We start from the raw sequence: 15,134 nt of genomic DNA on the forward strand, positions 1-15,134 counted from the left end.
AAACACATCGCTACAAAAATAAAAGAAGGCTTCTACAAACTTCAAATATTAAAACATCTAAAACCTCTGCTTCACCCCCATGATTTCAAAACCGTCCTACAAGCCCTCTTATTTTCCAGTTTGGATTACTGCAACTCCCTTTTGATTGGCCTTCCAAAATCTTCTTTGAGACCCTTACAGCTCCTTCAGAACGCTGCAGCCAGAGTACTAACAGGTAAAAGAAAAGCCGATCACATTACACCTGTTCTCAATCAATTACAGTGGCTCCCTATTGAAAAAAGAGTAGAATTCAAAGTTCTCTCTATTCTTCACAATGCAATATACAAAGCCGATTACTCCGCCTTTGATGACATCATTCACTTACATTGCTCTCAACGAACAACAAGAACTACTAGTAAAATCCAACTAGTGATTCCCTCACTTCCACAGGCCAAATTATCCTCCACCAGAAACAGAGCCCTTTCCATTATTGGCCCAAAACTTTAGAATTCATTACCTCATTTCCTCACCAATCAAGAAAACTTAAAATCCTTCAAAAAAGACCTAAAATCCTGGCTACTCAGCCAATCTTTTAAAGACTGCACTTAATGACTTATAGTATATTAACATAGCCTGCTATCTTTCAATATCCCCTCAATCAATCTCCCTGTTTCATGATGCAGATGTCCTCTGTTTTCAATGTTCCCAGATATCTCTGTTCACCTACTCAGGGTTTCCACCCTGTGTTATCCTGTTATACTCATTCTCCTTGTTATGTCTGTGCTCAGTATTGTTAATTTTTGAAATTTTTAAATTTCAAACATCGTTCAATGTAACATGTTGTTTTGTATGTAAACCGGAGTGAAGGCAACTCTGCTATACCTCGGTATATAAAAAAGTGCTAAATAAATAAATAACTAGCACCCTCTCCACCACTGAAGGGGGGGGGGGGGGGCAAGCAGGGGCCATCTGGTGCATCCCCCCCAAAAAAAGAAAACAAACTGCCAAACCATCAGAGTCAGGTCGGTAGGGAGCTCACAAATTTCTGTGCCAGTTCTACGGAGTCAAATGAATGCACCCGTTCAGCGTGCCAAATACGAAGTTGTGCCGGGAATAACAAGGCAAATTTCACTCCCCGGTTGTGCAGCGTGGAACAGATGGAGGAAAAGCCCCTCCGCGCCTCTGAAACTGAGGTAGAAAAATCTTGGAATATGCGAATAGCATGAGCTTGGTAGCAGAGGTCACGTTTTGCCCTGGAGGCCCGCCAGATCTCACTCTTGTGCGCTGAATTTAAAATCTTGGCTATGACTAGTCACGGGCGAGTTAGTTGCACTCTCTTAGTTCCCAGCCTATGCGCCCTCTCCACAACAAGTTTACCTTGCAGGTGGGGCAGGGAAAGCGCTTCAGGTATCCAAGTTTCCAATAGAGTGCACAAGGATCTCTCCTCAATGTCCTCTGGGAAGCCCAGGAAGCGTAAATTGTCCCGCCTCGCCCGATTTTCCAAGTCGTCCACTTTTAGCTGCAGGGCCTTCAATTCACTGGTATGGGCCGCCATTTTAATTGCAATCTCTCCCCCTGCATCCTCCAGCACGGAGATCCTGGCTTCCGCCATTTCAAGCCGCGGCAGCAGCGCAGGCAAAGAGTCACGTACCTCCCCCAGCTGTGCTGTGAGTACCGACCATTTTTCCTCAAGTGTCTCCCGCATCGCCTCTTTTATGTCCGCGAGCGTCAGCGGGGTCGTCGGGGGAGGGGGATTCCCGATCCGCTGCGTCCACCATCTTAGGGTCGCGGTCCTTCGGCTTCTCCCGTTCTTTTCGTGCCGGTTTCGTGGTCATCGGGGAAAACACGCGCCCGAGTTCTGGCCACTGACATAGGCTCACTGCCCAACCAAAAATCAGCCACCGGGAGGGCCGGAAACGCGCGATTTATGCCGCGGTAGGCAAGGCCGGTTGGGAGCCGAGAAGAGCTGCGTCCTCCCTGCTACCACATCACGTGACCTCCTCCTTGCCCCAATACTTTTTAAATAAGACAATGTCCCAAGCAAAAACCTCCTGATTCCTTTCAACCACCAGGAAGGTGATCCTCTCCTCTCAGTGCTCACAATTCTGGGTGTTGCCCTTCGGCCTGGCAGCGCCCCCCCCCCCCGAATGTTCTCCAAAATTATGGTGGTCGTAGTGGCGGCACCGAGGAAAGAATGGATCCTGGTACACTCTTACTTAGATCACTGGCTGAACCGGTTGAAGTCATTGGAAGAGAGTCTCCAGGCGACCAGCAGGGTCAGGTCCCTGTTTCAGGGACTCGGTTGGGTAGTGAACATGGACAAGAGCAGTCTCAAGCCCTCCCAGTCCTTGGAGTACCTGGGAGTCCGGTTCAACACTAAGCAGGACATGGTGTTCCTTCCTCCCTCAAGGATAAGGAAACAGATCTGCCAAGTGTGGCAGCTAACGAACACAATGCACCCCAGGATGTGGAGCTATCTCCAGGTTCTCGGCTTGATGGCTTCAACACTGGAAGTAGTACCATGGGTGAGGGCATACATGAGACCACTTAAATACTCCCTGCTGTCATGTTGGAGCCCACTGCCTCAAGATTACTCGATTTGCCTCCACCTACTGGTGGAAGTATGCTCTCTACTCCAGTGGTGGCTACAGTAGGTGCATCTAAGCAAGGATGTAAGCCTGGCCCCACCGAACTGGCTAGTCCTCATGACTGACGTGAGCCTCCATGGGTGGGGAGCCCACTGTCAGGAACTGACAATCCAGGGGCGATGGATCAAGGAAGAGGCGCACTGGAACATAAACCGCCTAGAAGCCAGAGCGGTCAGATTGGCATGTCTACAATTCAGCCAAAGGCTCCAAGGTCAAGCAGTCCGCGTGATGTCGGACAACGCAACAGCGATTGCCTATTTCAGCCACCAGGGAGGAACCAAAACCCACCAAGTGTCTCTGGAGATAGACTTCCTTATGGAATGGGTGGAGCTAAATCTAAAAGGGATTTCGGCCTCCTCCGTAGCAGGACAAGACATCGTCAGGGCAGACTTCCTCAGCAGGGAGAGTCTGGATCCAGGAGAATGGACGTTATTGACTAGAGCCTCCCATCCATCGACCTGCTGGCCATATCTCTCAACATGAAGGTCCTTCGATTCTTCAGTTGCAGAAGAGATCAGCACTCCCAAGGAATAGACGCCTTGGTTCAGACCTGGCCAGAGGATATCTTACTGTACGTCTTCCCTCCATGGCCTTTGCTGGGCAAGGTCATCTGCAAGATCGAACGACACAGAGGGCTAGTCCTGGTTGCCACAGACTGGCTCTGACACTCGTGGTATGCAGACTTGCGGAGGCTTCTAGTGCATAGCCCCCTATGCCTTCTTACCAAAGGTAGTCTTGGAGTTTCACATGAAGCAGTCCATTTCCTTACCGTCCCTAGATAGACGCAAGGACTCAGAAGACTACCACCTCCTACGCCACTTAAACGTCAGCAGGCTGTTAGTACAGTATCTAGAACGTACAGAGCCAGTGCGCAAGACGGACCGCTTATTTGTTCTTCACGGGGGAAGGAAACAAGGTGAAGCAGCTTTGCAAGCTTCCAAAGCCCGTTGAATCAAGGAAGTGATCACGGGAGCCTACATAGTGGCAGGGAAGCCTCTACTCCTTTAGGTGAAACTAGGGCCCAGGCAGTATCCTGGGCGAAAGCTAAGCTACTGTCTCCTGTCGACATTTGCCGAGCTGCGACATGGTCTTCCTTGCACACCTTTTCCAGGTTCTACTGCCTGGATGTCCAAGCCCGAGAAGACGCGGCCCTTGTGAGGGCGCTGGTAACTGGACGATGGGCAGCCTCCCGCCCCGTCCGGGAGTAGCTTTTGTACATCCCATTGGTACAGAGTCCATCTGGCTTCACGCTAGGAAATGGAGAAATTACTTACCTGATAATTTCGTTTTCCTTAGTGTAGACAGATGGACTCAGCATCGCGCCCACGGCTGCCCATAAATAGTGACAAGGGAACGCGCACGAACCTAGTCCTCAAGGGATTACGGGTAAGCCATCTCCCTACCCTTGGATTGGGGTTGCTATTAGTTGGCAGGGATTCAGTGCTTATGTCTGAGTACGGTCATGGTCACCAGCTTTCAAGTTTTTATATCAAGTCTTAATCAAATTTTTTCAATAGTTACGTAGTCCATAATGGCTTTTAAAAAGAATACTGAATGGCTGAGATTACCGCAGGGATATATCTAAGGTGACGTCAGCTTTGAAACCTGACTCGGTCTCCATCTGCTAGCAGGGGAGCACATAACCCATTGGTCTTGAGTCCATCTGGCTACACTAAGGAAAACGAAATTATCAGGTAAGTAATTTCTCCATTCCTATCTTTTAACTAGTTACGAACCCATAGTAGAATATTGCCTCCTGTCCCATGGATTTTCAGTTTTCTGAGGAGTCTCTTAGAGCCATGCTAGGAAGGAAACAGCTGGAAAATTACTTTATTTTTCCCTATCAAAAATAGTTTGCAGTATTTAGATATTGCTTGTTTGTTATATAATGCAAAATATTCTGAGTTTGAAACATCTGCAGTAATCTGTATGCAGCAGTGTCTTTATGATTGTTTAGTATCAGCCTGGATTGATATAACTCGTACACTGGAATTCCAAAAACACTTAACCAGTGCCTAAAATTTATTCAAAACTCTGTAGCATAAATGCTAAGTGTGAAAAAATTCAGAAAGATTAACCCATCCTACAATCTCTACACTGGCTTCTGATACCTGTTCAGGTAAATTTAAAAAAATCTGATGCTGGGTTTTAAGGCGTTCAAAGACACTGCACCAATTCTGTCTTACTCTTAATTCACCTTCCTACTCTGTGTTATTTGCTACAAGCCTAACTAGTGTGCCAGAACCTAAAGAACTGTGCCTTGCAACACCAGAGAACTAACCCTTGTGGGATCAGTTCTAACCGTATGTAATTCACTACCACTAGAAATTAACTCCAAGCCTGCTAGTTTACAAGAAAATACTAAAAACATGACTCTTTAAAGAAAAGCTTAAATAAAGCCCTTTTCTCAATCTGTTCTGCCCTAGTCTGTCTGACATGTAGCAGAACTGTTTTCAGTTGCATTAACTCTGTCTTTTCTGGGGCATTTCAGATATTTAATGATTCTATCCTTGTGCTCATTACACCTTTACCAAATGGTACTTTTTAACCATGTTATATTACCAAATAGATGTATTTTGCCATAGATTCTAACTTTTTGTAAATCAGCTTGAGCTCTTTAGTTGGAAAAGTGTGTAAGAAATGACTTCTCAAGTTTTCTTTTGAAACATGCAAGGAGAATGTTATCACATGAAGCAAGACTGCATAATAAGAACAGTTGGTCTGTTAGATCATCTTTGATTCCTTGTAGGCAATAACTAACAGTAGAAGTCTACATCTGACTTAAAATATGATGGAAGAGAATGACTGTAAAGTCCATCTAGACTATTTTAAGAAAATCTGACGTGATTTGAAAACAAATGGAGTTAGTGCTAAAATAGTAACAGTAATTTTAACATTTGAAAAATGTCCACTTTCCTAATAATGTAGCGTGCTTGGAATAAGGGCTGCCATATCATTGTAGTCCTTGCCAATTGGTTTAGATACCTTTGCTTTGGACTTGGGGTATTTTACACTTTTAAATTTAATTTCCATCTGTTACCCACTCAGTACAGCCTTTTTTTATAATGGGTCATGTTTCAGCTGGTCCTGTGTATTGTAATTGTGGCAAACAAATCTGTGAGTCCATAGCCTTTCCATTTTTTTTCTTTTTCAAAAGATATATTGGTAAATTAGAAGAAACTTCTTTTTCATATTGTTTAACCCTTTTTTTCCCCTCCACAGGAGTAGTGATGATGTTCTGACAGCAGAGGACTGTGAAAATGTGTATCATCTGGTTTACTCAGCTCACCGGCCAGTAGCTGTTGCAGCAGGAGAATTTCTTTATAAAAAGTGAGCAGGAGGGTTTGGGAAAGTTCTTGAAAGTTCTAGTATTTTCTTTCCCACTCTTAATTTTTGTTCTTTACAGATTAAGAGAAAAATGTAAAGTTTCATGGCATATCTAGATTTCAAAAACTATTTTCAGCATGAGGGAAACTGTAAAATACAGTATTAAATTCTTGGTCAATTATTAAAATATCGGGAATCGGTATCAGAGAGTTCAGTGCTGCAATCTCCTGGGCTCTTGCCCGCAAAGGGCTACAACCCGTCTCATATACACGCACTTATTGTAATGTCATTTACTTCATCCCATTTGAAATATTTTTTTTTTACTTTTACTTCATGAGTGAAATCTATTCTAAATATTACCCTTTAAAATACCCTTAAGTGAGTTTCTCAGTATTTTGATACAACTTATCTCTTTTTTTGACATTGACAATGTTACGGCGTGCAATTCACGCCAGCTTCAGGGAACTTATCGTTGTTCCTAAAAATAGAGAGCACTTTATTTACCTTACCTCATCAATCTTAAAGAGAATTTAAGTTTTAAAACTTATATGAGACGAGTTGTAGCCCTTTGCGGGCAAGAGCCCAGGAGATTGCAGCACTGGATACTGATTCCCGATATTTTAATAATTGACCAATAATTTAATACTGTATTTTACAGTTTCCCTCATGCTGAAAATAGTTTTTGGTAATTACAATTTGAGGGGTATTGCCATTGAATTTTTGTAGATTGTTGTTAATTCTTGAAGAATACCTAGGTTTCACACATCAGTACATGGGAAATGATGTTTAAATAACTATTTTTAGGATGATAAGCACTGTGCACAAAGTAATACCATTGACAACTGCATTCACACCTGATTGATAGGGCTTGTTTGGTGATTGGCGTTAGGGGATGGGAAGTAGTGCAGAGATTGGACTTTATAATTTCTGCCTGTTTTTTTTGGATTTCAGTTGAAGCAAGACTTAAAAAGTTGAAGTGGTGGCATAAACCTTTATTTGCCACTACCCTAGGATTTTTCCCCTGTTTTTTTATCTCCTCCCAACATACACTACCAGGCTTCTTATGGATTCCAATAATCATGGTCCCTAAATCTGGCCATTATATGTCACCTTGCACAATGACAGACATTCCTTCCCACAGGGGCTGGGAACACTATCCCAGTAGAATATCCAGCCCTGCTCAGCCTGGGAGTGGATTTCTGATCTGGGAATTGAATTCAGGGTTTCCACATGGCAGTGCAGGTTTTCAGATTTTGGTTAATTTCACAGTTAAAGCCACATATATTAGCTTTGCCAAGGTTGTTACTCTGCCTAAAATTTGTATAAGGGAGACCGATTTTAATTGAATGAAATAGTCTTATAAAATTTTCATAGCTTCAAAAGTATCTTCCTAGTTCCCTGGTAGGAATAGTGTGAGGGAGTCACTTGACATTCATTTTGTAAAGAGGCACACTTGCTTCTGGAGAGTTTTATAGAATGCATAGTCCTGTGACATATTTTTGAATAGCTTGAACGTTTTCCATCAAGATTTCAAATCTTCTAAATTTTAAAAGCAATAATGTGCACTCAGTTGCAGGTCTAATAATACTGAAAGAGAGAGTAGTTGGTGGTAAACATGGTCTCTTATTTGTTTCTCTAGACTTTTCAGTTGTAGAGATCCTGAAGAGGATGGAATTATTAAACGAAGAGGAAGGTTAAGTCCAAATGCAAACCTTGTGAAAACCTTGGTATTTTTCTTTTTGGAAAGTGAGGTGAGTGACTTATTTATTTATTTACTTGTTTGTTTAAGCATTTTTATATACCGAGTTACGTTGGGAACATCACCTCGGTTTACAGGTAACTTAATGCAGCAAAAAGCTTTACAATAAAACAGGTAACCAAATGTAGGAACAGGATAAAATATAACAGTAAAAATAAATAACTACGTAGAAAGGGTATATATTAAAGGCATGGGGGGATGACAAAAAGTATTATACAAACATAAATGAGTTGCCATGGCCTGGGGGATATGTTTTCTGCTTTGTGTGGTTAACAGTTAAACTTTAGACTTTTTTTTTGCCCAGAGTTGGGGGTTTTTTTTTTTGTTTGTTTGTTTGTTACCAGTTTGTTCTATTTACCATAGAATGCTGGTGAGAAGCCGCCTTTATCCCTCAGTCAGCCTCTGATTTCTTGAACCATAGGTCCAGCAAGGAAATGGCCCTAGGGGGAGGTGGGTTGGGGAAAGACAACTGGGATCTTGAAGAGGCAATGTCATCTAGATATGGCACGTTGGTTATTTCATTTTAAATTTAAAAAAAAAAAAAATTAAGAACAGCCAGAGGAGTGTTGCTGGGAGAGTTGAGAATGGTGAGGTTTCCTATAGGGAGGATAAGTCCTTGATCTGTTGCATTTGGAAGGTAGTGCTTGCTTTGATTGATCAGGCCTTAGGGCTTTAACAGGATGGAGGATAAGGGAGAAGAATAAGATGATATGGGAAAGCCTTCCTTCTGCATCAGGCAATCATTGATCTCTGTGTAGTGGAATCTTCTGGTTGCCGATCTAAAGGTGGGGAATCAAGGCCATAAGCTTATCCAATTTATGGAAAAGAGAAGAAGTTGAAGGTCCCTAGGGTGGATGCACTGATTTGCACTGTCTCTAGAAAAAGGATGGTACTCATCGAGAGGGGGCAGAGCCCTCAAAGATGTTCAGGATCATAACTGAAGCCTTGCTTGAGCAGGCCATTTAGCCACTCTGGCCAGACTTCAGTTTGAGGCCCACTAGAGCACTTTTTACTATGTGGCAGTATGCAGTGACTTTGTGGCTAGGGTCTACTTGCGCTGGTTTTATCAATTAAGATTCACTTGCAGCTTCTAGGGCAGAGTTGGGAAAAGTTGCTAAGCTGGAGCTGTACTACCTTTAAAGCAGATATGTGATCTCATTTGGGCTCCGGCTAGGAGCATACAATAGTGGTTGCTTGCCCATTACTGTGGTCATGGGACTGGGCCAAGGGCTTGGATTAAACACTTCGAGATTCTAAATTGCTCAGTCTTCCAGAAGACAGGCCTGAGGAGCTTTTATTTATTTATTTTATTTATTTAACATTTTTCTATACCGGGATTCATGTAAAATGTTACATATCGTCTCGGTTTACATTGTAACTGAAAAACTGGCATGAGAAATGCAATTACAGAGAACAGGGCATAAAACTTGGATCAGGTTACATGGGTAGAAAACTTGGCACATAATTAAAAGTGGGGAGAACAAATGCCTATTAAAATTACAAGGCACTTAATATAATATAAGGAATAAAGCTATGTGTTAGGCTGCGGACGAGTAAGGTTATTAAATTGTAAGGGTGGCATGGATGGATAGTCTTAAATTTATACAGATGGTGTTGATGTATGTTGATGTCATAGATGTCGTACTTAGAATGCTTGCTCAAATAGCCAGGTTTTTAGTCTCTTTTTGAAGTTGATAGGGCAAGGTTCTGAGGGGACTTCTGGCGGTAGAGAGTTCCATTGGGTAGGACCTGCTACTGACATGGCTCGTTTGCTTAGAGAGGTTTTGATATGTGTGTGGTTAGTAGAGTGTTTTTGTAGGCTGTTCTCGTCGGTTTGGATGGAAGATGTGGTTGAAGTGGGATGTTGAGTTCCAATGGAATGAGCTTGTGGATGGTTTTGTGAATGATCATCATTGTTTTGTAAAGTACTCTGTATTTGATTGGGAGCCAATGTAGGTTTATTAAGATGGGGGTAATATGATCTCTCTTGTTGGTCTTAGTCAGTATCCTGGCAGAGGCGTTCTGCAACATTTGAAGGGGTTTAATGGTGTTAGCTGGAAGGCCGAGTAGCAGAGAATTGCAGTAATCGATTTTGGAAAAAATAATTGCTTGGAGTACTGATCGGTAATCTTGGAAGTGTAAGAGTGGTCTGAGACGTTTGAGGACTTGTAATTTATAGAAACCCTCCTTAGCAGTGTTGTTGACGAATCTCTTTAGGTTTAATTGATCATCCATAATGACTCCCAGGTTTCTCACATGGGGGGAGAAGGAGGCCTGATTTATGGGGTTTAAGATTGGCTTAGAGTGGGTACCGTCTGGAGAGATGAGGAGTATTTCCGTTTTATTGGAGTTGAGGATTAGGTTAAGGCTAGAGAGCAGGTTGTTGATAGATATAAGGCAGGTGTTCCAGAATTCTATTGATTTTTGAAGGGAATCTCTAATCGGAATCAGAATCTGTACGTCGTCTGCGTAGATGAAATGCTTTAGTTTTAGTTTGGAGAGGAGCTGGCATAAGCATCTCATCCCATAGATGCAATTCCCCCCAATTTACTCATTGCCATCCCAAACACTGTTGCCAAACCTATTTCAGACATCATAAATTGCTCACTAATGCAAGGTTCAGTTCCAGAACCGCTGAAACTCGCAATCCTCAAACCCCTCCTGAAAAAACCTAACCTATCCCCAGATGACCCAGCCAACTTTCGACCTATCGCAAATCTTCCTTTCATCTCGAAAATACTAGAAAAAATAGTGAACTATCAACTGACAGACTACTTAGAAGAAAACAAAATCCTAGCACCGTCACAATTCGGCTTTCGCAAAGAACGGAGCACTGAAACTCTACTTATTTCTTTAACTGACACAATTCTCCTGAATCTTGACAAAAAACAATCGAAGTTCCAGTTAGAAATTGCTTCAGATGTTCGAAGTTAGTGCCCTGAGAAGCTTCAACCTTCTAGCATAGCCATCTTTTTACTAAGTCTCAACTCTTTCGTATTGGCAACTCTGAAGAGCTTGTAATTCCTGATAAAGGTTGGGGAACCTAGACTCCGGAACTGCAAATAAGAGGGCAATTTACAGACTTTAATTGGACGTGGGTTCAAATTACTACAGACCAGTGGGTTGTAGGCAATAAGCCTCAAATATCATAAGCTATTTAAGCCTGGATTTTATCAGTGTATCAAACTAAAAACTCCTCCTGTTTGTCTCTGAGTTTTATTATACCTATTGCAGAAAAATAGTACAATATACACAGTAGTTATCAGGTATTGAAAGATTGCACATTCAGCAGTTGTTTCACATAAGAAAAATACTTTCATGTTCTATTCTTGAATAGACTTTTGTTCCTGTGTGTGCCATTGTTTGTTGAGAGGATGCAAGGTGGCTGTATTTGCTTTGGAAACACATTTTTTGTACTAATTTTAGCTATTCTATAAGTCACCCTTGCAGTAGGAATGTAAGACTTTTAGGCTGTTTAACTTTGTGGCACAGCTGTGCCTCTTTGGTGGGATCCAGCTGTTGCCTCCCCACCAGGGTAATTTGGCCTCATGTGTTCTGGTAAGTTTCTTTTATATCATTTACTCAGAATAAGATTCTCCTCCTCATTTGGTTTAAGGCACAGTCATAGAGGATTATCATTTTTATGAACTGACTGTATATGTATTATTATTATGCATTTATGTTTAGGGTATATGTTTTAATATTCAATAAATATCTGGTTGGTATTTTTAAAGATTTTATTTTCCATTTTTAATTTAGTTTTTAAAATGCTCTTCTATTTGTTCTCCAAGGACAAGCAGGATGGTAGTCCTCACAAATGGGTGACATCATCCTTTGGAGCCTGGCACGGAACCATGCGTCCATGCGGGGTCCCTTTTCAGTCTCTTCTTTTCCGCGTAGCTGCTGTCTTGCAGTCGTGAGCTTGCACTTCTTTTTCTCAGTTTTTTCCTAAAACTTGCTGTTATTCTTGTGTCACATAGGGTCCTTCGTATATTTTCTGTTCCGTTCTCCGTGACCTGATAAGTCTTTCGTTCATAAGTAGTCGATCGCCTATGGTCTCATCTCCTGGTGTCTGCTGACCATAGACTGTGCATTGCGTACTTTTCCCAATGGCATCGATCGGTTTTTGCCGGTGCCCCCAGTGCCTCTCACTATGTCCATCACAGATCCCCACGAAGTCTGCGTCCTCCGCCTGGGGCCATCTCTCAATGTCTGTGGTTGTGACCTCTGGGCTCAGATGACCCCCGAACAGCCTCGGGCATGTCTCGACAAAATGGAAACATTGTTTGGCTCCAAAAGACTGTATCTGTTGTCAGCTTTTGGAACTTCTGCCCCACTTGGGAAAGAGGTTCCAATTTTGACCCTCTTGATGTCGCCTCCACAAGCATTACCCGGGTCCAAGACTGGAGCTAGGGATCTGCGGTCTTTGTCATCCCGTTCCCGGTCCAGTTCCTCGCCGTCCCCCTTGATCCCAGGAAAAGACTGTGGTGATCATTGTGAACGGTTGAAGAAACATTGGCATCGGTTATCGTCCTCTAAGCCAGACCACGGGCAGGCATTGGCATCCATGCCTCCTCCAAAGTGATCTCGGTTGGAGGAAGCGATTCCCTCTGACCCCTCTTAAGCCTTCAGGTGGCCTCCACTGGCACCAGTGGAGGGCTTGATGCCCCGACAGTTCCCCGGGGATGTCCCAATTCCGCCGCCGCCTCAAGCTTTTTGTCCTCTGCTGCCTTTGAGGAGGAGTTTGAGAGGTGTCTGCGGTTGGCGGTCAGCTGGGCACTGCAGGGCTTCGAGCCTCCGGTACCACCGGGACCGCCACTTCCGCAGGAACGGTCTCTACTGTTGCTTGCAGCTTGATTTGCAGAATGGTGGTGTTCTGATGCAGCTGGCCCCCATACCGGTGCATGACTTCTTTGAGGATAAAATGCCATTGGGTTCAATGGTGTCTCGGGGAAGCATGATGCTCCGTCGGCTCCCCCAGGGCCATCTGGATCAGTCCTATCTGTGCCTTCGCTGCCACCGATTCCTCCAATGCCATTGGACCCTCAGCCTCGAGGTTCGATACCTCCGGCTCCTCCTCCGGTGCCTTTGAGGCCTACACTTCGACTCCCCCCCCCCCCCCCCCTGCATCCCCCCCGGTACACTATGAAGGGGAGGCCCTTTGTGAATCCTGGGAAGAAGAGGCATCCATATCCTGCACTGAGGAATGGGAGGATCTGCCTTCAGAGCCCTCTCCATCAGAGGAACAGCGAAAATCTCCCCTGGAGGATCTCTCCTTTGCGGGCTTTGTAAAAGCTATGGCAGAATCGGTGCCTTTCCAGCTTTTTACAAAGCAGGACACCAGGCACAAGATGCTCAAGATTCTGCAATTCATGGATGCCCTGAAAGAGGTGGTGGTGGTGCCAGTCCATGACATCTTCATGGAGCTGGTAGCCCGCCTTTGGGGGTACTCCATCTCGTGCCACTGGTTAACCGGAAGACATACACAGGTTACCTAATTCTGCCTACCACCGGGTTCGAGCACCAACAGCTCCCCCACCAATCAGTGGTGGTAGAATCAACCTTGACGAAGGCAATGGGGATCCACACCCATGCCTTGGTCCCCCCCCTAGGGCTTGAGCATAGGGCTCTTGATGCCCTTGGTCGCCAGGTATTTCAGTATGCAATATTAGCTGCCCGAATTGCTTGCTACCAATTGTACATGGGACAATACTCCAGGAACCTGTAGAAATAGCCTCTTGAATTTAATGAACGCTTACCACAGTAATTCCAGGAGGACTTCCAAAACATTGTTCAGCAGGGCCTGGAGTGTGATAAGCACGAAGTTCTCTGCTTCTGATGTTTTCGAGATAACCATGAGAACCGCCATGGTGGGCATAGGGTCCTGGCGAACGGCATGGCTATGTGCCTCAGACTTATGCCCTGAAATCCAGTACTGCCTGGCTGACTTGCCATGCATGGGGAAAAATCTCTTGGAGACAGAATCAAGGAGGCAGTAGCTCAACTGAAGGACTATCCAGAGACCCTTCTGCAATTGTCAGGTAGTACCTCTGACACCCACCCACCCAAGAAGCCTCCTTGGCAATATCCGAAGAGGCCCTTCTACCGGCCACGTAAATACTACCCACCGGTTCTGATAGCCAGACCTCAACAACTTCCTCCCAGAGCAAGGCCCAGGCAGCCTCGGGCACCCCAAGCAACCACAGTTCCACCAAAGAACCTCTCCATAGAATTTTGCCTGGCAGCCAGGGAGCATGAGCCTGCCCTCACCGCAGGGCACTGACCCCCCAGTTGTGAGTCAGCTCCAGCTATTTGTGGACTGATGGATCTCCATAACATCGGATCTCTGGGTCTTATCCATTGTGCAGCAGGGCTACAGGTTGCACTTCCAGCAAATTCCACTCTGTTTGCCTCTGTGTCCCCGGTAGACACCAACAGGGAACTTACCATTGCTTCGGGTAGAGCTCTCCACCCTTGTACTGGCTCGGGTGGTTGAACCTGTTCTGCCCAGTCAGCACAGCGAGGGGTTCTACTCCAAGTATTTTCTAATCCCCAAGAAGATGGGGGGACTCCAGCCCAATTTGAACCTGAGAGCCTTCTTGGTGAAGGCGAAGTTCAAAATGGTCTCACTGGGCACCTTGATCCCCCTTCTCAAAGCGGGAGATTGGCTTTGCTCCCTAGATCTAAAATATGCATATACCCATATCCCCATCGTTCCGGTGGATCGGCAATACCTTTGATTCCTGGTCGACGGGAGTCACTGCCAGTATTGCGTTCTGCCCTTTGGCCTGGCGTCTGCTCCCCGTGTCTTTACCAAATTCCTAGTGGTTGAAGGTGCCTATCTTCGGAGACTGGTGATTCATGTCTTCCCGTAACTCGACGATTGGCTTATCAAGAGCACTTCACTACTCAGGGTACTGAGTGCCCTACGCACCTCTATCAAAATTTTGGAAACCCTGGGATTTCTGATCAACAATCCAAAATCCCATCTAAAACTGTCCTTGCAACTGGACTTGATTGGGGCTCGACGGAACACTGCCTCGGCAAAGACTTTTCTTCTTTGAGACAGGGTGGAGATCCTCGCTGCTCTTCCTCGAGTGGTCTCTGCTTGCTCTCAGAGCTCAGCACACCGGTTTCTCCGATTGCTAGGCCAGAAGGCAACGACAGTGCATATTACCCCCTTTGCTTGGCTGCTCACTCGGTACAAGTCATGTCAGTCTCGGTGGCTCATTTGCATGCAGTCTCCATTCACAGATTTACAGGGTGGTGACCTGAAGTTCCCTCCACACATTCACCTCACATTATTGCCTGGACAAGGATAACCATCAGGACAGTCGATTCAGACAGTCCTTCCTCCGTAATCTCTTCCAGCTATGAAAACCCAACTCTCTCCCTCCATGGGCCCTAACTTTGGGTGCAGG

General features: G+C 44.7%; 1 protein-coding gene across 1 annotated transcript in view; it reads left to right on the plus strand.

Annotated features, from left to right (window-relative positions):
• The window catches only part of STAG2 (stromal antigen 2), a 1,172,735-nt gene that overhangs the window by 595,894 nt on the left and 561,707 nt on the right, over window positions 1-15,134 (plus strand). The window contains 2 exon segments of the mRNA XM_029607875.1: window positions 5,850-5,957; window positions 7,594-7,705. Of these exon segments, the coding sequence (XP_029463735.1) occupies window positions 5,850-5,957; window positions 7,594-7,705 (220 nt within the window).

This window comes from Rhinatrema bivittatum, chromosome 6 (genome assembly GCF_901001135.1).
Source record: "Rhinatrema bivittatum chromosome 6, aRhiBiv1.1, whole genome shotgun sequence".
NCBI classification, from domain to species: Eukaryota; Metazoa; Chordata; class Amphibia; order Gymnophiona; family Rhinatrematidae; genus Rhinatrema; species Rhinatrema bivittatum.